Source organism: Mesoplodon bidens, assembly GCF_964165515.1.
Source record: "Mesoplodon bidens genome assembly, chromosome: 1".
Classification (NCBI taxonomy): Eukaryota; Metazoa; Chordata; class Mammalia; order Artiodactyla; family Ziphiidae; genus Mesoplodon; species Mesoplodon bidens.
In genome coordinates, this window is record NC_138176.1 from 63,231,539 (window position 1) to 63,258,552 (window position 27,014).

General features: G+C 38.9%; 1 protein-coding gene across 1 annotated transcript in view; it reads left to right on the forward strand.

The window, feature by feature from the left end:
- Window positions 1-27,014, forward strand: part of TAPT1 (transmembrane anterior posterior transformation 1) — a 63,517-nt gene that overhangs the window by 21,336 nt on the left and 15,167 nt on the right. The window contains exons 3-8 of the mRNA XM_081224887.1: window positions 5,414-5,532; window positions 15,643-15,805; window positions 18,189-18,324; window positions 19,937-20,034; window positions 20,215-20,284; window positions 25,769-25,849. Of these exons, the coding sequence (XP_081081013.1) occupies window positions 5,414-5,532; window positions 15,643-15,805; window positions 18,189-18,324; window positions 19,937-20,034; window positions 20,215-20,284; window positions 25,769-25,849 (667 nt within the window). The remainder of the gene's footprint in view (window positions 1-5,413; window positions 5,533-15,642; window positions 15,806-18,188; window positions 18,325-19,936; window positions 20,035-20,214; window positions 20,285-25,768; window positions 25,850-27,014) is intronic.

A 27,014-nucleotide genomic window follows, 5' to 3' on the forward strand; every position in this document is an offset into this window, starting at 1 on the left:
ATTTTCACTAGCGTGTGATGTTTTGTTGACCAGAAGTGTTACAGAATTGTTGTAGTTTTAACATTGATATTCAGTTATTAAAACCTTCTGTTAAATCTTTTTTTTTTTTAAACATATAAAGCCAAATCCAGTGGCGAGGTTGATGCTGAGTGACAGGTGTCTTCAGTAGAAATAGTGCCTCAGTTTCAAAGCCATGTCTTCTGCAGACCTACTGTCCTTGCCTCTACTGCTCAGGAACTGGGCAAGCTCCCGAGTTTCACTGCAGAGTCGGGGCAGGGGCAGTGTGCTCGGGTTGGAGGTGAGGATGCACGGAGGCCCTCAGGCCCTGTGCACAGCACCTGACCAGTGCCTGGCCGTATTGCCCAGTACCCGTAAAAGGCTTCTGAAGCCCTTCCACACAAGATCTCCCGCCAGCCAGAAAGACCAGGGAACATGAGAGCATGCAATACATGTTTCGTTAAGAGAGAGAAGGAGGAACAAATAAAAGACTGAGCTAGCTCTGGAAAGTTTTCACACAAACTTTTGTCTTCCATCCCCGGGAAAATAACACTGAATGGAAAAGAGGTACAAGCCAAAAACTCCAGTGTGGGGTTTCTTCTTGAAGTTTCTCGATTATGCTTTGGTTTTCTGCATTCTGTTATTCATGTAGTGGCCAGTTCAAAGAGATGACATATTTATAAGGCCTCCCCCACCCCACCCCCCGTCAAGGTGAGATGCAGGTAAAGTAAGATACCGCCTTCTTCAAGATGGATAAAGTGAGGTGGGGCTGGAGCAGCAGTACCAGAGGAGGAGAGAAATGGGGAAATGGGGGGATAGAGCAACAAGGGTCCAGTGCGCAAGGCATGACTGTCAGCTGATAAGACGGATGTTCACCCGTGATTTAAAGAGGCGTGTTCCAGAAGCATGGTGCTTCTTTGATTTTAGCCACAACATTGTATTTATTTTGAAATTTCAAGTGGCATTTAAAGGAGATTTTTGTGTTTCTCAAAAGGGAAACAGAGGGTGGCATATGACACCAATTTCATGGCTTTATAGTCACACCTTGTATATTTCAGGGCAGATTTCATTAGCTGTTATTTAAGACTGCTTGAATGCTTTATGGTTATTTGGTCCAAATGAAGAGGAAATAGTACTTGCCTATTTTATCAAGATGCCATACAAATTAACTGAAGGTCTGAAAGTACACATTATTCTTGTTAATAATATATACTCAAACCTTTTGATTTTATTAAGATAACATTTTCACAGCTAGCAGTAAATCTATATATGTGAAATGTTTATGCCTTTTGTAAATTTGATTCATTAAATGCCTTTATTTCTGCATTTTTTATGACACTAGGCAAATTGGCAAAAGACAAGTTAGCACAAAGAAAATTACGTTAACTCCTATGCCTAGCAAAAGTAGGGAGTAAGATCTTTTTGCTGTGCTTAAACTGCTTCAAAGAGAACATGTAGGACCTTGAGGCAGACAGACCCAGGCATGAAGGCCAGTTCCTTCACTCTGACCCACAGCCTTGGGCAGGTGTTCAGCCGCCAGAGCTGTGGTTTCCTCATGTGCTGAGCAGGGATGAAAATCACGAGCTCAAGAGCTGATGGGGGATTAAGTAGTCAGCACTCAGCACTCGCCTGGAGGACGGAAAACGCAGGAGTCTGACACATCTCCTTCAGACTCCTGGATCACGAGGTAAATTAAATGAGATGCCCTCCAGCGCCCAGTAGGGCGCCAGGCTCACACTCAGCCCAGCAGGCGTTTCTTTACCTCCCTCAAGGATGAATGTTTTCAGGATTACATCTTGTTTACTTTTTTCGGAAGTTTTCTCATTTTCATTTGTAAAGAATTTAAGAGGGGCTTCCCTGGTGGCGCAGCAGTTAAGAATCCGCCTGCCAATGCAGGGGACACGGGTTCGAGCCCTGGCCCGGGCAGATCCCACATGCCACTGAGCAACTAAGCCCGTGCGCCACAACTACTGAAGCCCGCGCGCCGTGCTCCGCCATAAGAGAAGCCACTGCAATGAGAAGCCCGCGCGCCGCAATGAAGACCCAACGCAGCCAAAAATAAAATTTATAAAAAAAAAAAAAAAAATTTAAGAGAATGCTGTGCTTTGTGAAAAAAGTTAACACCTCTACAGTAGATAGAGGAGTTGGGTCACTTTTCCATGTTTCTAAACCCTGAAAGGCATCTCTATTGCTTTATTTGTATATTGCATGTTCTCACATAGATGGATGCCTTCTTTCCACACAGTTGAAGTTTCTTTAGATCACAGACACTTGCTTTCCTTCCATTTTATTTTTTATTTTTTAAATTTTATTTATTTATTTATTTTTGGCTGCGTTGGGTCTTCGTTGCTGCGTGCGGGCTTCCTCTAGTTGCAGCGAGCGGGGGCTACTCTTCATTGTGGTGCACGGGCTTCTCATTGCGGTGGCTTCTCTTGTTGCGGAGCATGGGCTCTAGACGCGCGGGCTTCAGTAGTTGTGACATGCAGGCTCAGTAGTTGTGACTCGTGGGCTCTAGAGCACAGGCTCAGTAGTTATGGCTCACGGGCTTAGTTGCTCCGCGGCATGTGGGATCTTCCCGGATCAGGGCTCGAACTCGTGTCCCCTGCATTGGCAGGCGGATTCTTAAACCACTGCACCACCAGATAAGTCCCTCCTTCCATTTTAATATTGAGATCTGTCATATCGACAGCTCCAGGTGGTCTTTATGTGGTCAGCATACAGTGGGGGAAGATTTTTCTTGCCCACTGAGTTTACTGGGCTGGTTTAAAATGTGAAGGGGAGGATAAACAACAAGGTCCTGCTGTATAGCACAGGGAACTATACTCAGTATCCTGTGATAAACCGTAATGGAAAAGAATATGAAAAAATAGGGCTTCCCTGGTGGTGCAGTGGTTAAGAATCCGCCTGCCAATGCAGGGGACACGGGTTCGAGCCCTGGTCCGGGAAGATCCCACATGCCACGGAGCAGCTAAGCCTGTGCGCCACAACTACTGAGCCTGCGCTCTAGAGCCCACGAGCCACAACTACTGAGCCCGCATGATGCAACTACTGAAGCCCACGCGCCTAGAGCCCGTGCTCCGCAACAAGAGAAGCCACCGCAACGAGAAGCCCATGTGCCGCAACGAAGAGGAGCCCCCGCTCGCCGCAACTGGAGAAAGCTGCACACAGCAACGAAGAACCAAAAGCAGCCAAAAATAAATAAATTAATTAATTAACAACAACAAAAAAAGAATGTATGTGTATAACTGAGTCACTTTGCTGCACAGCAGAGATTGACACAACATTATACATCAACTCTACTTCAATAAAAATTGAAAATAAAAGTGAAGGGGAAGGCCCGTTAGGCTTTTGTTACTGTTGTTTACCATGATACTAATACACATTCCTCTAAGCCTAAGAAAGGTGACTGTTCTTTAAAAGAAAGTTTGATTGTTTAAGAGACGGTTTTCGTCATGATTACTTTTCTCATCGGTGTTCTTGCTCATGCTTATTCCTCCCCTGGAAAGCTTCCTTCCCCTGTTCCCACCCCTCCACCCCCGCCCAGTCTACCCTCTCCAGGTGTCAGTAGCCCTCATCTCAGATGTCATTAAGAGTCTCCTCTTCTATGGAGCTTTTTCTAAATCTCCCAAAGTTGGGTTGGCCATTCTTTCTCAGGGCTCCCCTGTTCTTTGTATACTTAATTCTGTCATAGCAGCCGTTATCTCTGCATTGATTTGACCTCCTTTATCTACATGCTGGTGTCTCTATCTGTGAAAATGCGAATAAGCTTGCTGAGGGCAGGAACCCCATCATGAGGTCCCGCCTGGCTCTGTGCCCTCCAGGCTGAGTGTCTTACTTGGCGCGTATTAACGGCTTAGTAGATGCTGATGAATGAGTGATGTGTTAATCCCCAGTGTACAGTCACGAGAAAGACAGCCACTTAACTCTGCCCTTCCCAGCTTGCTGTCTGTTTATGTGGACACAGCAAAATACCTTCCGGGAATGTCAGGTTTCTGTCATTTTCTGCCTTTGGAGTGTAAACAACAGATCACCAGCAAACAGGGAAAGGATTCTTGGTGACAGGAGAGTAATAAGTAAGGACCACTAGCTTTAGGTGGACCTTGCTCAGTCTTTTATAGCACTCCTTTGTGTGTGAAACAAGGGGACAGACAGAACTGTGACTGTGCTGACGACAGGGTGACTGACGCAGACCAACTACTAAGAAGCCTGGCACATATATGTATACATACACATACGTGTGTGTGTATATATATATATTTTTTTTCTTTAGACATTCTTGCAAAAAATTAATAAAATGTGTCCTTTCTTATAAAGGTGTGTTAGTTTGCTAGGGTTGCAGTAACAAAATACCATAAACTGGGTGTCTTAAACAACAGAAATTTGTTTTCTCACACTTCTGGATGCTAAAAGTCCGAGATCAAAGTGTCAGCAGGGTTGGTTTCTTCTGAGGCCTCTCTCCTTGGCTTGTAGGTGGCTGTCTTCTCCCTATGTCTTTGTATTGTCTTCCCTCTGTGCCTTGTCTGTGTCCAAATTTTCTCTTCTTATAAGCATACCAGTCATACTGGATTAGGGCCCACCCTAATGACCTCATTTTAACTTAATTAACTCTCATCTCCAAATACAGTCACATTCTGAGGTACCAGCGGTTAGGCCTTCAACATCTGAATTTGGTGGGGAGGGATGCGATTCTGCCAGTAACAGTGTGGATTTTAACTGCTTAATATATATATGTAGGACAGTTTATTGACTAAGAATACATCAAGTGCTGTGTGTGAGGGTGTATATATCATACCATGTTTGTGTGTCAGACATACAGAAAGTCCCCACTCTTAAAATAGTGGAGTTTAGTAGCCTGGGTATGGCTCCTTCTCTAAGCCATCAAAAGACTCTGTCCTCCTTATGTGGCAAGTATAGAAGAAAGGGGGAAACACTACAGATACTAGCAGCTATTCCTTCAATTAAGAATAATGCCTTCTCTGTACAGCAAGTTGAAGTATACATGAAATTTTGTTAAAATTAGTCATCTCTTTACATAAGAGTAAGGTTAGACTTTAGTCTTATCTGAAAGGTTTTCTATAATATCTCTAAAGTTTGAGGAAGTACCCAGAAAGCTACATCAGATGCTGTGGTCAAGGGCAGCTTGTGTTTTGAGTAATTGACTTGTGTAGGTGGTAAACCAAGGGCTCTGGAAGAAGAACTACAAACTTGCATTTTGAAAAGGGATTTTTCATTAGAATATGGCTTGTATATACAAGGAGAAGTACTAACTTGTTATTCCCATAGATAAGTTAAAAGAAATGAATTTCCTACAAAGTTTAGAAATTCCTTGATTGTTTAAAATTTTCATCTGTAATATTTTAAAGAATATTTATTTTACATTTTGTTTTTTGTGTTCTTCTCTGCTTTGAAAATCCAGCTCATGGTTTTTGGAATCTTTCTGTGCCTGGATGCATTTCTGTATGTGTTCACCCTGCTTCCTTTAAGAGTTTTCCTGGCGCTGTTCAGGCTCTTCACACTGCCTTGCTATGGCTTAAGGTAAGTTTAAGATTATGAACTATTTTAAACATTTAAGTTATTTTTACTACTTGTAGTTGAGCTAAATAATCACTTGCATAGATTTTTTTAGAATAGGGATAATCATTAAGTTTCTTTCACACTTTGGCCCTTAATGCATAAATGAATGCTGTTTATCTTTTTAATGAATATTATGTAATATGCTTATATAATATTTGTACTTTTTATATGTACATTTTTTTTCCAAATGGTTTTGGACCAGAAATTTGCTTTGGCCGGTAAACAAATGTCAATAATGCAGGAGGCTGTGTAGAAGAATAGAAAAGGCCTAGCACTGAGAGTCAAGGACCAACCACATTGCCACTGTGCTAGCTCAGCCTGTACTTCAAGTCCCTTGGCCTCCTGGGCATCATCTGTAAAGTGAGGACCAGGTGCTAGGCTGGGAGGTGGGCGGCGGCTGGCATCAGAATCTCCTAGGGAGCTCTTAGTACAGGGTTCCTCCTCCATCTCATTTGAGAGTCTCTGTCTTCATGGCCTAGCTAGCCTTAGTTACTGCTTACAGGTGAGACCCCCCTCTGATTTGTGAGAGGGGAAAGCTCTTGAAGACCATGGTCCTGGTGGGAAGGATCAGACAGTCTGGCCCAGCATTGATTAACTGATGGGTCATGAGCAACTACTAACTTCTCTAAGCTTGTGTCCCCATCAGTAAAAAGGGGATGTTTAGAGCCAGCATCTTTTACCACAAAGACTGAGAGATGTAAAAAGAATACCTAGTGTAGTGCCTGGTTCGTAGTAGACAGGAATAGATACTAGTTTCCTTCCTTCCTTCTCTTCCAAAACTGGGAACAGGAAGATGAAAATGTAAAGCTTATGTGAATCTTAATGCGTTTTTGGTCTTGAGGTTAGAAATTCGGATTTTACAGGTTTTTTCTTTGTGGTTACATCAACATGCCTCTGCTCTGTGTGGTCACTCTCTGTAACATTATTACAGTGTTCTTAGCATAGTTGCCCAATTTACGTTTCTCACATGCGTCATTTTTCTATGTACGTTTCATTCCGAAAAAGTTACAAAATACTGAAATGGACAATAATATGTGAAACTTTATTTAACTATAAAGTAGGTGACTCTTCCATGGTATATTAAATATATGAATAATAACATTATCATCAGTAACCATGGAAACTGAGTTATAAAATTATTGATCCACATACAGAATTATGTGTTGATTTTTTTTAAGACTAAAGTCATGGAAGGGTCTCTTTTAAAGTCATAAATGAGCATATACTTGATATTTAGTACGTACTGAATAACACATACAGTCCTTTTAAAAATGGCCTTAATCAGTATTAATAAGGAAGAAATCCCTCCAGTGTAAATTGGAAGAATTTATCGATCATCGTGATCATATTGTGATAAGAGTAAAAGCTCTTCTTTGCAAGATGGCATGGGGTAGATTATAAGAATTAAGATCACAGCATTGTTATATGTGATACTTCATATTCTATAATCTTCCTCTCCTTCCAGAATGAAAGAATTATGTTACATATTTTATTAATTTCTTGTTAATCAAATGGGGGGATCTTTTTTAGGAATTTACCGTCAACTTTAAGATATTCAAGTACGTGCTTTATGCCTTTGGGAGAATTTTTAAGAAGACTTTATTTGTATCAGCAAAACTTTTTTTTCAGACATTTGTAGCATGGTACTCCAATATTCAGAAAGCCTAACCTTGTATACTATCACTATTCCTTTATCACTGTTGGGAGCTCAATAGAATCATGGTTATTTCAGTTACCTTTTCAGAAGACAAGAAAAAAATCTAAGACATTACTAAATGGAAGTCTTCATGTGTGATTGCATAACAAGAATAGACGCATGGAAAGTTGGATAAAGCCCAGGTGAGGCTACCTGACATAAAATAACTCATGTCTACACTATGAGCTAGATTACTTTTTAGTTATTCTTTGATCAGCAATGTGAGGCAAGTTCGTGCTCTAGCTGTCTTTAAGCGAAATGGCTTTTAAAGACAGAGCATGTTCTCTGTGGCTGTTGGCACGATGAGATATAGCATGAAAAGGATGTGTAACCTAAAATCAACAAGAGCCGTCTTGTTGTTACACAGGCATCTAAACTGTGTCCCTTGTCACTTGGGGAGCAAGGCACCAAAGTAGCATTAGAGAAGTCTTTCAGTGTTCTAAAAAGTGGGAGAGGTGTTGCAGAGAGCTGGGAAGCCTTCATCACTCTACTCCTTGTTGGCTTTAGTGTGAGTGGTCGATGGTCCCTAGAGCCAACCTTTTCTAGGTATTTTAAGGGGTTTTTTTGGCATAAAAAGTAAAGGTGATAACTTTCGTATATTACTTTAAAATACTTTTTCAATCTAAATTAATTTGAATAACATTTTAAAACAGAATTCAAGTCCGTTCTATTTTCAAGGTTTTATGGCCAAACTGACACTAGAGGGCAGCCCATCACACTACAATGAAGACTCCGCTAAGTTTTTCTGGGCAAACAGTTCTTGCTATTTCTGCAGTTTGGATCAACTGAAAAATTACATTTTATGCCATCACTAATAAATATGTGTATATATAACGTGAAGTGCAGTTAAAATTATATAACAGAACTTCATCACTTTAAATACTCTGTGAGTGTAGGCAGATTATACAGAATATGAAGATACTGCCTTCCTGTCTTAGTGCCTTAAGTATACTTTATCAGAATTAGCAAAACTATTGTTAATATTAAGTCTAAGACCTTTCAAATATTTTAGGAATATAAAAATACATTTTATTTTTACAAAATTATTAATCAGCCAAGTTTTGTCGTCTTATAGCTTTTCTTCCAACATTCTCTACTTCCATTCAAGATTATTTGATTTGTCTTGCCTGTAGCTGTATCATGTCCCATCTTTTTAAGCAAACAAAAAGTGCTCTTTCCTTCAGTCTGACTTTATTTTTTCAAAGAGATAAGAAGAAATTAAAGAGACCAGCAAAGATGTTGATTGTATTCTTTTTTCTGTTTTCTTTTTCTCACTCTTCTGTATTTTAGGTTTTTTTCTGTTAAAAAAAAAAAAAACAAAGTTACTATTGATATCTTCCTAGTCTGTTAGTTGTGTGAAATTATTCCCAAAAAGCCGGGTGGGGGATGGGAAGGGATATTTGTCAAATTCAAGATGCTGACATGAAAACAGCAACAGTTTGCAGGCTCTAGTGCTGTGGTTTCAGCATCACATCATAGCAGAGTACTATTATCGCCCTCTTTTCAGAAATGGGATTGGTGTTCTTACCTCCTCTACGTGCAGAGTTGTATCTGGTACAGCATTTGTGAGAGGCTTCCGAAAGCTGACAGCCTCCCGGGTTTTCTGCTTTAGAATTGATTCTTTGAACCTATTTCTAAATCTTCTGCAAACTTGCTGTGGGTTTTGGTTTGTGGGTGTTTGTCAGTACTGACAACTAAATAGACTTTCTGCCTTTCATTAAGCCTGAGGGCCAGGGCGAATCTGCAGCCCTTAAGAAACCAGCCCTTATCATGATTGCTCCCCTGGTGGACATTTTGCCAGCTTTTGACCCTGTTAAAATATTTTTCATTTTGAGATGTTGGCAGGGTAATTTTCTTGACTCCATTGTTGTGTGTGTGTTATCTGCAACGGGTGTACTGCTTGCATAAAAAGTTTACACCTGTCCTTAGTAATTCCAAGAATATTTAGGTGAAAACTATTGCTAATGAATTTACAGTCTTGAAAAATCTTTGCCCTTAACTGTTTTGTTGTAGACTAATACAAAGAAATACACCCAGATTCTTTAAAAGCCAACTGATTTATGTATATCTTCCCTCTTTCTCAGGATAGTATAATTTTTTAAAAACATTTGAGAAACTTGTTGAATTAGGATAATTTTTTTAATGATGAGGACATGAAAATCAGAATTAAGTTTTGATTTATTATGTGAAGTATCTTTGTTTCTTGGAAGAATGAAAGTATTTTGTTTTTTAGAAAAGTAGACTGCTCTATATTATGCTAAAGAGGTATCCAACATTATTTTTTCCAAATTTACTTGTAGAATAAATAAATAATAACCAGTTGTATGTGTGTTTTTAATTTACCTGGCATTTTTTCTGGATCCTTTTTCCTCCTCCAACCTGTGGCTTCGTTTTGTGTTGTAGAAGCCTCAGTCACATTTGAGTTAAAAGTTGAGGGAGAGATTGTAGAGAAAAGCAATACTATCTGGTGCCAGGAACTGATAGTTTTGAAAACTTTGCTAAAATATTTTAGACAATAATAAGTGTAGAGTAGGTTTAAGTAATAAATGCTAGAGTCTTTTTCTTTTACTATTGGAGCAAATAAAATACGTGCAAGTAAATTTTACTGTTTTCTCACCTCGGTTTTAGGCATAACTCTTACTTGAGGCTTTATGTACTTTTTTTGTTTTTAAGAGGCAATGGTATCTTTTTCTTTTAAGAATTTACCCCACAGAAAGCTCTCATCTCCCAAAGAATTATGAATTTCAAGTGCTTGAGAGTTTCTTAACCCATTGGGTTTCTTCCGTATGCCTTACCTCCTCCAAGGTAGTTCCACCTAAAATTAACTGCACACATATGAACACACACACATATACATAATAGATTTTTCTCTTTTTAGATGTAAGCCTTATTTTTGGCCTGAGTGATTCATGCCACCCCTGTCGCGCATGGAGGGAGAGCTCTTGGTAACTTCTCTGGGGAAACAAGTACGTCTGTCATTTCCTCTTACCAGGGCTGGTCTACGTGGCTGATTTGTAGAGAGCAATATATTTGTTAGAGAGTCTTCCTAACCTCAGGTTTTATTGTCCCCTGTTTCCTCACCATGACGCTCTAAGTAGCGTAGCAACATTACAACCTTCTCTCTTTCTTTCTCTCTCGTAAATCAGACCGAAGGGAGGAGCACTTTCACTTCCTTTATAGAATGGAATGTGGTGTCACAGGGACTCCTCGTGGTGAGTAAACCCTGATTTTTCCTTCTATACTCTCGGCCAAATTGACATCAGTACAAACGAATACTGATTATAATGAAAAAATATAGACATAACCATTTGGAGATGGACACATACTGAAGAAAATGTGGTTCCCTGTCCTTACTTGGTCATAAAGCTTTGTCCACATTTGTGCAGGATTTCACCATGATCTCATCTCACATAAGAAAATCACTTGATAAAATGATCTTTAATTATACATGTCGGACTAGACCTGACATCAAGTACTTCATTCCCAATGCCACATCAGTCAGCTGAGCCCTTCAATGTGAGCAGTTTTTATTTTGCATCCTCCAAGCACCAAACATAGCTTATAAAACCAGTGGTTTTTTCCTAGCATGGTTTGAAATTATTTTCAAAGCCCAAGGAACACTTTAGTTATTCATTTTAAGCTTTTATAATTATTTTTCTACTGTCTGTCGCAAAAACTTAAGATTTAAAATTTTCAGTCTCCTAATTAAGGAAAATATCTTAATCTTAATACTTTATTCCAGTTTACTCTAAAATTATAAAACGACTTCTCTTTCAAAAATGGAGACCATTTTTAATATTTCACGTTTTTTTCAATAGTGCTTGTATATCTTCATTTTTCAGTTATACCACAAATAGCTAAACATGTTAAAAGAGAAAGAGAGAAAAAAAGAAAGATCCAATATGCATATTTTGTAATGAAGTAGCTCATGCTGGTACCTTGGCATGTTTCAACACCAGTTTGAAAATTAACTAGGCAGGGCTTATCCCCGTTCTCTTAGTCATTTGTGTTGCCTCCTCTTCTTTCCTGATCTTTTTCTGTTCACTATCAGTTTTTACTTTAATCTTAGTTGGCATAGTACCTTCTGCTGAACAGGGTGCAGAAAAAGCCTACACCTGATCATCTTGGCTTACTACATCATTCTGTTCCCCAAAAGTGCCCTTGAAACAACTGGGTCACTTTATTCGGTAATTGCAAATCCAGGGAAAGTATTTGAAAGACCAAAAGATAAAATTTAGAAATGTAGACAATTTAATTTCTGTAAGAGTGGCTTACAGTGTCTTGTGATAACTGACAGCCAACTGTAAGTTAGATTAGTGGGGTTTTCACTTTGTCCAACAGCTTCCTGCACTTGTTTATGTGTTAGTGTGGGATTTTCAGTGCTTGCAAAGCGAATTGCCAGTAACCACTGTTGAACAGGCATTTATAAGGAAGAGCTTCAGCCTGAAAGTATTGTTCATAAACCAATTCAGAGTTGATTGTCAGGGCTGTAGATAAGCTTCTTATGGAGTTGGAAATACTTATCATATATCATATCCAAAAATGTCCTGGCAGAGAAGGAAACAAATGCTGGAGCTGGTTCAAGTTGTTTTAACCAGCTGAACTTATTTTGAGGTTAGATCTTTCCTTACTCAGAGAAGCTGTGATGCCCCCTTAGAAACGATTTTTTAATTTTTGCAACTTGCCTTTTTCACTTACAGGGAAATCTATATGAAAACAAGACCCTTGTTTCTTAAGAGTTATGCTTTTATGTTTTTATTTGAATAAATCCCCTTAATTTTGAAATTAAGGAGAAAATCAGAGTCATCTGTGTAGTACCCAGTTATGATGTAAGCAATGGAAAATTTTCACCAAAGCAGAGAGTGCACAGAAAGCAGTGCACAGATCCAGTGAAAACAGTCCTTTTCCCCCTCTTTTTAGAAATGAAAAATTATAGCTATTTTTGGGTTTTAGCACAATAATTTTTCCATACGAGATGACAGTACAGTGATAAACTACACAGTATTAAATTATGCTGAAAGATAAAAGATACTGAGTTGCTGATTCCTGTAAGTTTACAAGTTCTTTTCAAGAAACGTCTGGGATGGTAGATGGGAGTGAGAACATGCCTTCTGGAGCCAGATGCAGAGGGTCAGATCCCTGGTCCCCCACGTCTAATTCCTGACCATGCAGCTGCAGGCACGTTCTTGATACTCTTTGCATCATCTGTGAAATTGGGATGGTGATGTACCTTCCTCATAGGATCTCATAGGATTGTCGTGGAAACTAGAACAGATACGTGCCAAGTGCCTAGAATGCTGCCTGCCTCGTAGGACCTGTGGATTGTAGCATAAGGTGTTTCTTCAACTCTTCCACCATTTTTACAGCCTGGTTTAATCCTAAGCAAAAGAAAGCTAAATTAAAGTTGTTTATTTAAAATTTAAAAACTTTAATTATCATCTTGGTTTAAAATGTGTGGTATTACGTTATTTGGGGAGACAGCTTTCCAATGTTTGGTAGCTAATTTCTAACAATGACTTGTATCAAATATAATATTCCTCCTTAGATGTACTAACACACTGTTCCTTTGTTGCAAATGTTTATAAAGAAACAAAATTGGACAGATATGTATTAAAAATCCTTTTATCTCTTAAATAAAGTGCTTTGACTGAGATCACTTAACTAAGTAGATGCCAATCTAGTACCAAAAGCTCTAAGTATAGATTTCTACTTTAATTAGTTATCTAAATCTTTTTGGTAATTAATGCAAATTCATTAATACCACCCTACTTTTCGTTCCTATCGTTTTCTTTAGTTCATAAAACATGACCTCTAGTTCTTAAACACAAAGGCCCCTGCCTATGGGTGATCTGTGCTTTTCAGCATATGCTCTGCTGTGCCAGCACTTCTGAGGGGGAGGTGGGTGTGTGCTCCTGGCTGATGCTTCGGGTTGACCCTGGCCATCCCAGGGGAGACAGGCACACGGGCCAGGATCCCAAGAGTGTTCAGAATGTCTCCTCTTCTCATTGTTTGACTTAAAAATATGTTTACCTCCAGCTCTTGACAAATATAATACCGCTTCCATTTTTTATCTTGGGGTCCAGCAGCGAATTACCTCGATATTTGAGCAGCCCTTGGCAGAGTTCTGTGTTCTGGGCTAGGTGTTTGCAGATGGGAGATGCAGCTCACTCTAGATTTCATGAGAAGAAAAGGGCCAGAGTCTGCAGGGAAAGAGAGGAACAGCACTGAGGACAGAAAGGGACAGAAAAATGATGATAGAGATTGATCAACTTTGTCCTTGAGGCAGTTTTTCCCAAGATTTCCACTTCAACTACTAAGAATAACTTCCCTCGGCTTATTGTGCTGTGGTGGTATGACTTGGACACGTGGCGTGACTTGGACTATTCTGACCCGTCTCTCCATCTAGCTCGTTGGTTCAGCCCAGTGTCTTCTCATCCTCTGCTAGCCCTCCCTGGACCCGGTCTTCACAGAATTTGTCTCTTTTCAGGACTTTTGCAGATTTCCATATTCTCTCTGTGAAGAGGTCAAATTCACACCTGACTAAAAACCTCTGCATACTACAGTGTAGTACGCAATGCAGTATGTATTGTAGAAAACAAGTATGAGGTTCTGTAGCACATGTGGCAGAATTGGCATTGCATGCCTCTCACTGTTCTCTTATAGAGCAGTGTTCTGGGTAGCAGTTTTGGGTTCCTTGTTGAACCCTACAAGGATCTTTGGAAGAAAAAAGCCCCCGATCTGAATGTGGACAAGGGCTAGAAAGGAGCTCCAGAGAGAATAGGTAGCCAGGAAATACCAAGTAAGTAGAGAGCTCAGGATGCCAATAGCCCGCTGGAAAGGGAGCTCAACCCTTAGGTAGGTCCTAAAGTGTTGTCACAACGGGCAGAAATGAAGAGACTCTGCGGCTCCTAATGCCAGTATTCAGGCTTTTTATTGATTGTACGATCCATATGTAAAAGCTGCCAAAGCAGGAGACTGAGCATTTTCCATCTTGAGGAATCAGCCTGCAATTGACTTAGAGAAAACACCTTTCCCATTCTTGTCACAGGAATTTTACGTTCAGTGAAAGAAGTCTTAAATTTCTTCTTTTCTAATGTATTTTTTTGCTGTGTCTTAGGAAGACATTTCCATTCACAATTTAGGTTTAGCTCCCTATACTCTGACCTCAAAAGTAAGGAATGATTCTGCTTGTGTTAATTAGGAAAAAACCACAGTTGACACTTGAGCAACTGGGGGTTAGGGCACCGACCCTATGCTCAATAGCCAGCCCTCCGTATACACGATCCCTCCGTGTCCGAGATTCCTCTGTATCCATGGTTCCTCATCCAATTGCAGAGCATGTAGTACTGAAGTACATATTTATTGAAAAAAATCCACATATAAGTGGACCCGTGCAGTTCAAACCCTGTTGTTTAAGGAGCAACTGTATTTTCGACTCACGTCATAAACGGCTAACTTTTGTAATATAAAAGCTGCCCTACAAACCAGTAAGAGAAAGATGTGAGGAGAGAATTCACGCACAGTATAAATAACTTAAATATATAAAGAAGATGTCAGTCTCCTAATGAGAGAAATTAACATTGAAACTACTAGATTCAGTTTTTCACCAGTGGCATTGGCGGAGATCCCAAAGTTGATCAAATGCTAATTGATGCACGTGGGCTTACAGGTGTCTAGTGCAAGTGTTAATTGGTACAACCCTTGCAGAGGGCAGCACAGCTGCTAGTATCAAAATGTCAAGTGAACATAACCCTGAGATTCCAGTTTTAGGACATTATCCTATAGATGCACTTTCACTGGCGTGGCATGACATGTACATCGCATCATGGTTTATAGTAGCAGAAGTCTGGAAATCTGTCAATGATATGTTACATAAATTATGATACATCCACACAGTCGAGCACTGCACTGTCATGTAAATATGAATTCCTTATGAACTGATACGGAAAAATCTGTTATGCTGTTAAATAAAAAGTGCAAAGTGCAGAACACCATGCGTAGAATGCTAGCACTGCATAAGAAGGCCTGAGCCAGTGGGGCTCCAGGGCTTCCCGATGAGGTGGGAGGCTTGTGTCTTCTTTGTGGAAATCCATTGCTTCCGAGCACTCTATTAGCAGCCGCCTGCCTTCGGTGTTCACTTGTTTAGGTTCCCCACTTCTAGCAGTAATTCTGGTTTAATATTTTATATTCTCTCCTTGGGCAGAAAATTTCATACTGTTGAGTAGTCAGCATAACTTTCCTTGTTAGTTTGAAATTTTTGAAAGATCAACCTAAGTCCCATTACCTTTGTTTGCCACTGTATGTCCAGTAAAGATTATTTATTCAAGAACACAGAAGGTAAAACTCATATTCTTATTACTTCTCATACATTTCAGGGACAGACGTTTGCTTCAGCCTGCCCAGGTGTGTGACATGTTGAAGGGTGTCATTTTGGTCATCTGCTATTTTATGATGCACTATGTGGACTACTCCATGATGTATCACTTGATTAGGGGCCAGTCCGTCATCAAGCTCTACATCATCTACAATATGCTCGAGGTGAGTCTGGGCCCTCATTTACCCGCCCGGCAGTCCAGCGCCCCAGCCTGCACAGGCCTGGCCGGTGGCACACTGCTCCAAGCTCTCCAATACAGAACACTTTCCTGCAGGCTCTGGTAATGGTGCTTCTGGCCTCCAGTGTTCATCCGGTCATTGGCGACCTTGTTAAAATGCACATTCTGATTTAGTAGGTCTGGGCTGGCACTGGAGAATCTGTCTTCCTAACAAGATGGTGCTTGTGCTGCCGGTCCTGGGACACACTGAGGGTAGCAGGTCCTCAGGGCACAATGTGTCCTCAAGTAGGGAAGAGGGGCACCTGCTGCCTAGACATTTCTGAGTCAGTGTTCCCTTGAGAATGTAAACTGTCAAATGGTAGAGAAATTTATTTTGCAAATTCATTGGAAACCTATGTATACTTTTTGCTAGAATTTTTAAATTTATGAAGATACTTCTAGGGTTATGTGTATGTTAGCTGTAGTAGGTTTATATTTTAAGTTGCTTTTCAATTTTCACACCAAGCAAGTAAACAATTTCCCAATTTCTCTAAGTACTTAACATTTTGAATACAGTATGTCTTCCAAGTATGCAACACTTTAAAGCAGTCATCATATGAAAATCTGCATTTATGTAAATTAACAGTTACACAAAGCAAAGAAAAACATGCTTTGCTTTATAGGCAGAAACTTAATAAGTCTTTTAGACAGTAAGCCAACCTGGGTTATATAATTAACCTCTGAGACTCAACTTGCACTTTCCTATACTACTTTTTGGGGACACAAGTAAGGTCTACCTGTCTTTTGAATTAGTCACAGACAGGCTTGTCCTGGCGTAGACACGTGGGGTGGTGTGGAGGCTGCTGGCCTTTCTGCCCTGAAGCTGCCCTGCCCGGGCAGCTGGGGGCTTTCCATCTCTTCGTAGAAGCTGCAGAACTCCAGCCGTCCCGGTTAGTCCTTAATTCATTGACTGGGATGATTTAAAAACCACACCCCAGCTTCCTGGTTGTAGGCTCGCTGCCATACACTTGCTTTGCCCTGTCACGTGTGGGTGAAGCAGAGTAGCCATCCTGCTCTCGCCTCCCTCCCACAGAAGGAAAAGCCCAGGCCTCCTGTCCTCCCTGGCCGCGTGGGTGGCTCTCCGTGCCAGCACCCCACTAATCTCCTCCATGCCTTCCCTCCCGGGGGATTGCAGGTGACCGGGCTTCTCCTTACTCCCAAACTTAAGGCAGATGCCTCCTGATTTACACAGCCCTCTACAAGGTGGTGGTGCTACCATTACTAGGAAGCAGGGCAAGCAGAAGGATCCATGAATTGCTGATCAAAGTGGCTTAAATACTTATTCACTTTGTAGACTAGAGTTGATGAGTGGTTTCAGCATAGTGTAGAAGAGTCCAGGCTCTAGTATAGAGATAACTACCTCCAATCCTGGTTATCCTGCACATGGCCGCCGGTTGCTGAATGACTCTGACCTTCAGCTTCTCATCTGTGAAGTGGAGATACTAGGGGAGTTACCAGGAGTACATGAGACAGCCTGTAGAGGGGCTTAGCACATGTGGTAGGAGCTCCCTAAATGGTAGCAATTTATCCCTTCATTCGGCAGATATTCAACCAACACTCCCTACATGCCAGGATCCCGAAGATCCAGAGATGAACAAAGCCTAAATCCCCTGGAGCTTATATTCTACAGGTGGGAGAGAGGCAGTAAACAAGGAGGTATTTGGAAATAATAAATAACCGTGATGAAGAAGAACACGGTAATAGTTAGAGACCACGGGAACCACAAAAGACTGGATGGTCTGGGAAGGTCCTGTCTTAGAATGTGACTGAAACGTGAATGATAAGCCCTCCTTTTTTCTTTTTTTATGTGCTTCTCTTTATTTATCATACTGTATTCATGGAGATCAGAACTTGAAAATGCCTTTAGGAAGCAAATCTGCTTATTATATTCTTATATGATAAACCTCAAACAAATTACAGCTATTGTTATTTACCGATATTAGGTGTGAGTAGAGTGGGTCAAATGGTGTATTTGTCCTAAAGGATTTAAGTTTGAATCCTGAATTTGAGTTCACAGAGTTTTAAAACCAGAGGAACTGTGATTTTGATGTATCCTCTCCCTTTTATTTTTGCTACTAAAACTTTTCTTGTTACAAACAGTTTACTAGACAAAGTCTAATTCGGGTAACACAAAACTTGAGGACTCATTGTGTGTCAGAGAATAAGGAAATGTAAGTGAAGAAGTAAATAAAGATCCTGCTCTCTTTTGGAGCCTAGCTTCTAGTAGGATTTAAAAAGTGAGATTTCCAGTATTTGAGTTCACCTCTGAATTTTAGTAACATATTCAAATGGAATATTGAGAAACACCTTAATAAAATTTTTCTCTTTAGGTAGCAGATCGTCTGTTTTCATCATTCGGACAAGATATATTAGATGCTCTCTATTGGACAGCAACAGAGCCCAAAGAAAGAAAAAGAGCCCACATCGGGGTGATTCCTCACTTTTTCATGGCCGTTCTCTATGTCTGTATCCTTTTAGACTTCTCAGAAATTCCAACCATCAATGCATATTTTACATTATTCTATTTGGTTAGCTGTTTCTCAGATTTAAAGATGTGTGTGTGTGTCCGTATCCTGAAGACTAATGTGAACCCTCTGCTTTCTTTTAAGAAATTGCTTATAGTAGTACAGTTGACCCTTGAACAACACAGGGGCTAATTCAAGTATAACTTAAAATTAGCCCTGTGTATCCAAGGATTCAAGCACCCACGGACCATTTAATACTGTAGTATTTACTATTGAAAACTATATGCGTATAAGTGGACTCATGCGTTTCAAACCCGTGTTGTTCAAGGGTCAACTGTAATTGTAAATTAATTTAAAGAGTGTCATGTATACATGACCCTTTGAACTGCTAGAAAATAGTTCTGTTCTCAGTGTAACTGATTATAAGGAAGGATTTTAGAATAAAGGGATAGTATGTTTATACATATTTTAGATTTATATAGATCTCTGTAACTTTTTCATACATATATTAGAATTTTTTGAAGTTATATTTAAAGCTATGAATTCTTTGTTTTAACCTTCAGCTTAAAATGTATACAATTCATCTAGAAATAAAATTTGAAATTGGTTAGGGAGGAATTTTTGAGCTTTTTTTTTTTTTTTTTTTTTTTTTGCGGTATGCGGGCCTCTCACTGTTGTGGCCTCTCCCGTTGCGGAGCACAGGCTCCGGAGTTTTTGAGCTTTTATTTCTCCCTCCTTCATCTCCTTCTGAAAGCTTTTCTTTTGGAGAGTAAATGCTTTACTATATAGCACGGTGTGCACGTGTGTGTATGTATATTTACACACACATGCATACCTACACTTAAGGTCCATATGGGATCAGGACTCGTTCAAAGGAATGTCTCTGAAAGAGCAATGCTTGAAAGAATTGGATTAATATTTGGGAAGTTAAAGGACTATGTGGGAAAAATTTCTGTGGAGAGTAAAAGCTTGTTCCAAGTATAATGAAGTAAAAAGTTACTGTTCTAATTTAAATAAACTATTCCATATGTAATATGAGTATAATTCTGCAGCTTGTGGATGTCTTCAAAAATGACATCTGAAGAAGAGTCTTAATTATCAGACATTTTTTATTGTCTTATATTCCCCTCCCCCTACAGAACCAGAGAAGAAAATCAGTTCCAGACTAACTTTTACTTTGTGTTCTCTTCTGTTTTAGAATGCAGATTTTCTTAATTCACAATGTATATATCTAGGTCTCTTCTTTCAGTATTTACCATAATTTATTCCATTTATTTAATAAACTTTTCTGATATCCTGTTTCCCAAGCATTGTACCAAATGCCAAAGATCCAGAAAGAACAAGACAACTGTTTTCCAGGACTCACAGTCTAAATGACTGGATTCATTTCTGCTTTTGTTTTGTTTCATATGAGTTGCATACATCTTATCCCATCAAATTTATATCAACTATAGCTAATAGGGAAATCACAAAGCTAATAAAATACGTAAAACTTGATTTAGAAAGCATAGTCATCTTTTTTCCCCATTATAAACTTGCAAGATCTTATAGCATTATCTATTAATATAAACTGAAAAGAGACAAGTTTTTTCCTTGACATCACTTATTGCTAGTTCTTCATGCGATCCTTATAATGGTTCAGGCAACAACTCTCAATGTGGCTTTTAACTCACACAACAAGTCCCTGCTTACTATTATGATGTCTAATAATGTAAGTATGAGATTTTATTTTACATTTTTGAGGTTATATGGTACTTTAACAGCAGTATTCTGAATGGGAAAAAATTATTTTTTCTAAATGTTATTTATCCCCTAAGAAGTTTTATATGTAGCATGTCCATTTTTAAAACTGTGTTAATGATGAAGATGATATTTGTGTTTACTGTTTCAGTTTGTTGAAATTAAAGGAAGTGTTTTCAAGAAGTTTGAAAAGAACAATCTTTTTCAAATATCAAATAGCGGTATGTACTATCAGATTCTACTTGCAGCTTTATGCAGTATTATTTTGTAACTCATTCTGAAACTCTAATGTCACGTTTCCTATGGGCCACTGTTTTCTTTGACTTAAGCTGTGCTTTCTTTTATTCTCTCAACATCTTTACTAAGTATTTTTTTTATTATTTTGGTTATTGTAATCTCAGGGTGTTTAAGATAGTAAAAAATTACAGGTATTTGTATCACACCTTACCATACTTTCAGAAGCTTCTCATTGATCCAGAAATTTCTTAGGAGCAGCTGATACTATTCCATTTTACAGATGTGAAAGTTGAAACAGAGAGTAATTTGACTTCCCTAAGGTCACTCACTTAGCTACTAACTCTAATTCTGATGATAAACCTCAGATTGGCTCTTAGTTCTAGGCTTTTTCAGTTGTGCCTTACCACCTCCTTTCTAATTCTAAGATGTGTGAGGGCACAAAGTTTATCCCCAGAAACCTTATCTTACATAGTTAGGATAATCATAGCAGCACAGTGTCTTGGTTCTCAAGGTGTGGCCCATGGAACCCTGGAGGGGGAGTCCCAAGACCCTTCCAGCGAGTCTGCAAAGTCAAAACTGTTTTCATAAGAATATGAAGACATTACTTATCTCTTTCACCATGTTGCCATTTGCACTATGGTGGAAAACAGGGGTGAAAAAGCCAGTGAGAGATCACCACGCGCCCACTGGAATGAATGGCTGGTCCTGTGGCTGCCAGTGTGTGTCAGTGACGCTGGGGAGTGCCCCGCACTGATGGTGTATGTGAAATGCTGCAGCTGCTCTGGGAAACCTTTTGGCGGTTTCTTACACAGTTACACATTGACCTACCCTATCACTCACCAGCGGGAACACAGTTTCACAAAAGGACTTGTACTTGTAAAGAATTGTAACGGCAGCTTTATTCATAGCCCGAAACTGGGAACAACCCAAATCCTCCCATTAAGAAGAAAGCAGATAAATAAATTTTGGTATATCTACACTGTGGGGCACTATTCAACAGTTAGAGAGAACTACCTGTATTCAGCTACATGGATGAATCTCAAAAGCCTTATACTGAGTGAAAAGAGGCCAGACACAAATAAGTACCTACTGTGTGATTTCATACTTATGAGGTTTATGATCAGATAAAATTAATTTATGATGATAGAAATACAAGTGTGATTACTGGGGGTGGGGTTGACTGGGAGGGGTGCAAGGAAACTTACTGTAGTGATGGAGCTGTTCATATTTTAGTTATGGGGATGGTGGCATAGCTTATGCATTCATCAAAACTCAATCAAATTGTACACTTAAAAGTAAAATTTCACTGTGCATAAATTTTGCTGTACGTATATTAGACAAGGAAAATAATGGCATATGAATATATTAAAGCAAAGGAGTGTTTAGAATTATAGGAGATTTGATAACTAGGCAAGGAACAGAAAGAACTAATGAAAAACTTTAGATAATTCTGTGGAGCAGTGATAGACCTTAAATCTCAGAGCTCTGAAGGGCAGTTGGCACAGTGTCGTTCTGTGCAGTAATATTCTTTCAAACGTGTGCTGCCAAGCTCTTTACATTTGAAATGAAAGAGGAGGGGAGGGATAGGAGGGAAGGGGCATGCTCTTCTCAGCTTCAGGATTTAACTCTAGAATATATTGCTTCGACTGTAAGAATTTCACTTGTAGCAGAAATCATATTATTTCTATTTAAATTAATAACCTGGTTTGAGTAGGCACTCTTTGTAGAGCTTTAAACAAGGCATGCAGATCTTTAAGTTATAAGTGTTTTCAGTCTTTATATATCGTGAGGAGGAGATTGTGAACGATTTTCAACCTTATCGCCAGTATGGTGATATAATTAATATCCCTTTTTCCTTTCTTTTATAAACAAGTCCCCCAAATTTTAATCTCTTAGCTTAGAAAGATAAGGAATTCAATATTTCCGTTCTAAGAAAACCCTGAAACAGTAGCATATTAATAAAGCAATGCATGTGAGTCTATAAGGAATTCAGAAGTATATTTTGGCTTAAAATGGTTAGTAATCAGCATGAAAAGTTTTGCTTTTTGTTAGAGATAAAATAATTCACGTTACAATGCAGGGTGATCTGCATTGTACCCCCTTCTGTCTCCCTTCAAGTTTTATAAGAAATTAATTTTACCTAAGGTAGCTTTTTAAAACCTGTTCCCAAGTAAGAAAAAGAAAAATCTGTCGTAGACAATTTCGCTGGTGTTGCAGGTGGTGCTCAGATATTAAAGGAATAGGTAAGGAGTCACTAATGCCTGCCTTTCACATGGTGACTGAGTTTATTGCCTCCTCCACATGCATTAGCAGCTGTGAAATGAGAGCCAGTCCACAGGATGCTGCCGGTCACACACCAGCTATTTCTTTCCCTGGGAATTTCCCTGGGAAACTGAGCTGCCGTGTACATGGGATCAAATTTAGTACCTCATGCTAGATTAATGTTGAAAACTTGGTTTGGAAATTTTAGAGTGACTTTATCCCTTTCAGTTTCTTGCCTGACTGTACGTTGTCTTTAGGGGAATTACCTGAGGACACACAAAATAGAGTTTAGTTAATAAAACCCAACTTTTAACATTTTGTCCTTTCTTCCACATCATGTCATTGTGTGCCCCAGCTGAGTATGGAACCTAGACCTTTCTGACCTGTGTTCTTAAAATGAAATGTTTTACATAGCTGTTAACCCACTGACAATGTGAACTGTACGTTCAGAAAGATCCTGCAGGAGTTAACATTGGTCTGAAGTAAGGTTCCAGCTCAGGGTGATTCTGTTTAACTCTCTTAACATAAGGCTGAGTACCTGCATTAATTTGAATGACTGTTGGAAATAAAAGAGTCACTCATTGCACATTTAAATTGTGACTGTAAATATGTTAAAGTATATCCCTGTTAGTGGTGACTTAGAAGAGGAAAAAGGAGCTTAATAATTTGAATATCAGAAATATTTTTAAAGCATTAATCACCCGTGTTTTTAAGCTCATTAATAAAGATTAAGAGAAAACATTCCCATTTTGGTAGGAGTTTCACTTTTTGATTAATGCGAGTTCAATCCAAGTCAAAACTGTGTTCTGAAGATGAGATATGATGTAAATATGTTGTGGATTGCATTATTAATATTGTAAATAGATAAATCATTCAATCAACATATTTACATCTTATCATTATCAGAATCTATTATTCTAAAAAATGTTACTTCTTTATGTAAGATTTTATTTTATTGCAGATGAACTGTGTCAGAATTTCGGTATACTTTAGTGATGCTCAAATTTTAAAAAAATCTCTGTAAATTATTTAAATGTACAAAAAATAAAGTTGTGAAAGTACAAGAATGAAACATAGTGAGATTTTTTAATAGCCACATAGCAGCCTCATTTTCAGAGTTAGATTGATAAATGAGTGCTTTTTTTATTGTTTTTCATCTTCAAACTTACCACCTTTCACGTCCCTCATAGTGTAAAATCGCATTTATCCACCAGAATTTATCAATCTTTATTAACCTCTACAGTATTTTGAAATAGTCTGCTTTTCTAAAATCTATTTGACCTTAAATATCCCCCTAATAAAATGGAGTTTTTCCCCTTTTATCAGTATTCTTAGAATTGAAATGATTATAGGTTTCCTCTATGCCGGCAGCTACCATGTGTCCAAGAATCAGATATGATTAGTTTAAACACTGCTCTTGTTTTTGTTTTATTATATAAGACTTCATAAAAATTATGTTGGCTTATCTCAAATACTGTTTTAAATTTCACAAGGCAGTTTCTTTCCAGATAATTCTGCAGTGCACCAAGTCAGTATCATGGAAAGTGGAAAGGTCAGAAATAAGTACATTTCTTCGCTAAATTTGGTAAGGGAAATTAGAAATCCGAAGGGCTTAGCACACATATAGCTGCAGCTCTGTGAATAACTGCACAGAATTCCAACTGGAAGTACATGGACAAATTTAATTAGTCCCATGAATTAAGTCCCACAGTTAACTATACATAAGTAGCAGAGAATACATTTTATTTAGATTATGATGGAAATTATTCTAGGACAGGCTTTTCTCAGCTTCTTTTAACCTATACTCCCGTTTGAAATCACAGAATAAGTTGAAAATGTGATCTAGAACTAGTCACAACGTGTGTGCTTTGCACTCCACAGTGTGCTTCCTTGCAATTCTGCAGTGCCCTTCGAGGGGGCATGCCTGTGCTCTTCACCTGGAGACTCACTGTGCTGTGAGCTTATACCCCAAAACATGGCATTTCATAAGAAATAACACTATGGATTCATAATAGAACAGCAAATTGTGCCCCCTGGCCTTTGAAGAAGTAAAGGTACAGCTCAGACTCCTCACAGATAGGGGCTAGGAGCCGAGCTACCCTAGAAAAGAGGTACTGCTACTAACTAGAGAGAGTTCAGGAATTTAGGGAAGAAGACACATGGAAAACACCAGCTCACTTACAGAGGCCAAGGTTTAGCTGTAGACTAAAAGTCCACATCATTTGCTCTAGAGTGACAGGGAAAGGTGGAAACCAGAAAGAAAGAACAAAGCTGTCCCAGGAAGGACTTCAGAGTGAAACTGAAATGCAGAGGGCTATAGGGGGTCCCACAGTTGAATTCCTGAGATATTAGATTTATTAGGGAAATGACAGATGTGTACAGGCTTTTGAGATGGGCACTATATGCATGATGGCTTCTAGCCACAGCCCTACCACTGCATAGACCCAACATGTGGATGTACCAGACTTACAGCAGGCATAGATTGATTTCATTCCATTTTTTGGTTACATAGTATCTTAGACTCTGATAAGAAGGTAACAGCTTCAAAAGTGAAATGTGTAAACTAGCCTTTATCAGGAATTTACTTATTTGCTTTTATTAAATTCATTCAGACTAAAGCTCAGAATACTTAGTAACTTACGGTAAATATCATGAAACCTAATTTTTTGCTTGTTTTATTCCCCTAAGTTCCACATATATCCTTAGTAATGCTGTTGTAATACTAGCATTTTCTTAGCTGAAGGATTCATCAGGTCAGTACTTGTGTGCTTACTATTTACCAGATCGGAAATAGTCTGGGAAGCAGGGGTTTTATGTTACCCAAAGTCTTATATTTTACACTCTTCTATTATTTCTTCTTCTATAAAATGAAAACAGTTTTCTTACATTCCCAAAGACCACTGGAGCAGTCTGACTCAATATGAGCAGATTGATGGCTTGAATATTTTTTGAAGTCTGTAGAAAACTGGAATTTCCATACTAGAATTATGTTGGTCAAAGAAGTAGATGGCTTGCCAACGTAGCACCACCCTATATATAATTTTACAGACATTTTATATATATTTTATAATATATTAATTTTACACACATTTACATATATAATTTCATCATGCTCTGACTAAAAGAAAGTTATTTTAGATATACTATATAATTGTTATTTATATACAATTTGTTATATATCTACTATTTGTTAAATTTTTTTTCAGATATTAAAGAACGATTCACAAATTACGTGCTTCTGCTAATAGTGTGTCTAAGAAACATGGAACAATTTTCTTGGAATCCAGGTAAGTAACTCTTAACAAATACGGTGCCTTCCAATTTTACTCTTGAACCAAAAATCATTCTCTTCCATGAAATAAAATGAATATTGCAGAAAACTTCAAAATTTTTAGCTGTTCAACTCTTTGGGTGTTGGAAATAACTGTCCCAGTGGGACAGATTGAGTGCGCTCTCTGTGGTATGGTGGGAGGCAGACCACGTGCCATGGTGTTTGGCCCGTCATTTCCTGTGAGCCACACAGCATCTCTGTAGAGCTGTGTACCCAGTGGGTGAGTGGACCCTGTCGAGCACTGCAGCTTCCAAGCCTCTTTGCTGATTTTTCTAACTGTAGTGTGCTGTGGGTATCTAAATGCAGTCAGATCTTTTTCATTTTACGGGTTCACCAGAAGAACTTTGACTGTTTCCTAAAATTTATCTTTTACTCATTCACTGCCTATGAATTAGCATTTTGAATAAAGATAAATTAAAGAAATATAATGTAAAGCAGTAAACTTTGTTACTTACACTCTCTGAATCAAGGCTGGCAAGGAAGTTGTTGAGATTCCATGAATTTTCATCAGTCATTCAGCTAGCAGACATTCACTAAGTATATGTTATGTGCTGGGCACTGGCACAGGTAAGAAGGACTAAGATGTGCGTAGGAATCACAAACTAATAGAGGAAATAGATAGGTAATTACAACACAGTCTGGTGGTGCTGAAGTCAGCTTGGTGGGAAATGATCACGTGTCTCAAGTAATTTAGAATTTTTTACGTCTGACATTTCTGTATAACCTTGTTCTTAAGCATCGAGGTCATGTTTTGCAGTTTAGTACCCCCAATGCCGTGCATGTTATAGGTATTTAATGACTTCTTGTTCGTTTTCAGGTGTGTGTGAAACATCAGAAACAGATGTAAAATGAGATATGTGATCTTGGAAATATATTTCCAGAAGTTATTTTCTTGTAGAAAGGATACAATCAAATGGTATATCTTAACAGTGGCTTGACGTCTCATGTGAATAGATCCAAAGGCTACTTGACCTGTGGTAGCAAGGCCCCTCCTCCACACACACACACCTAGATTCTCTGCATAGCTGGATTCTTGCTTTATAACTAAGTCAGCTAACAGGATGTTCATGAGAGGCAGTAACGGGCGAGTGTGGCTGGTCCCAGCAGAGCCCGCGTGGGAT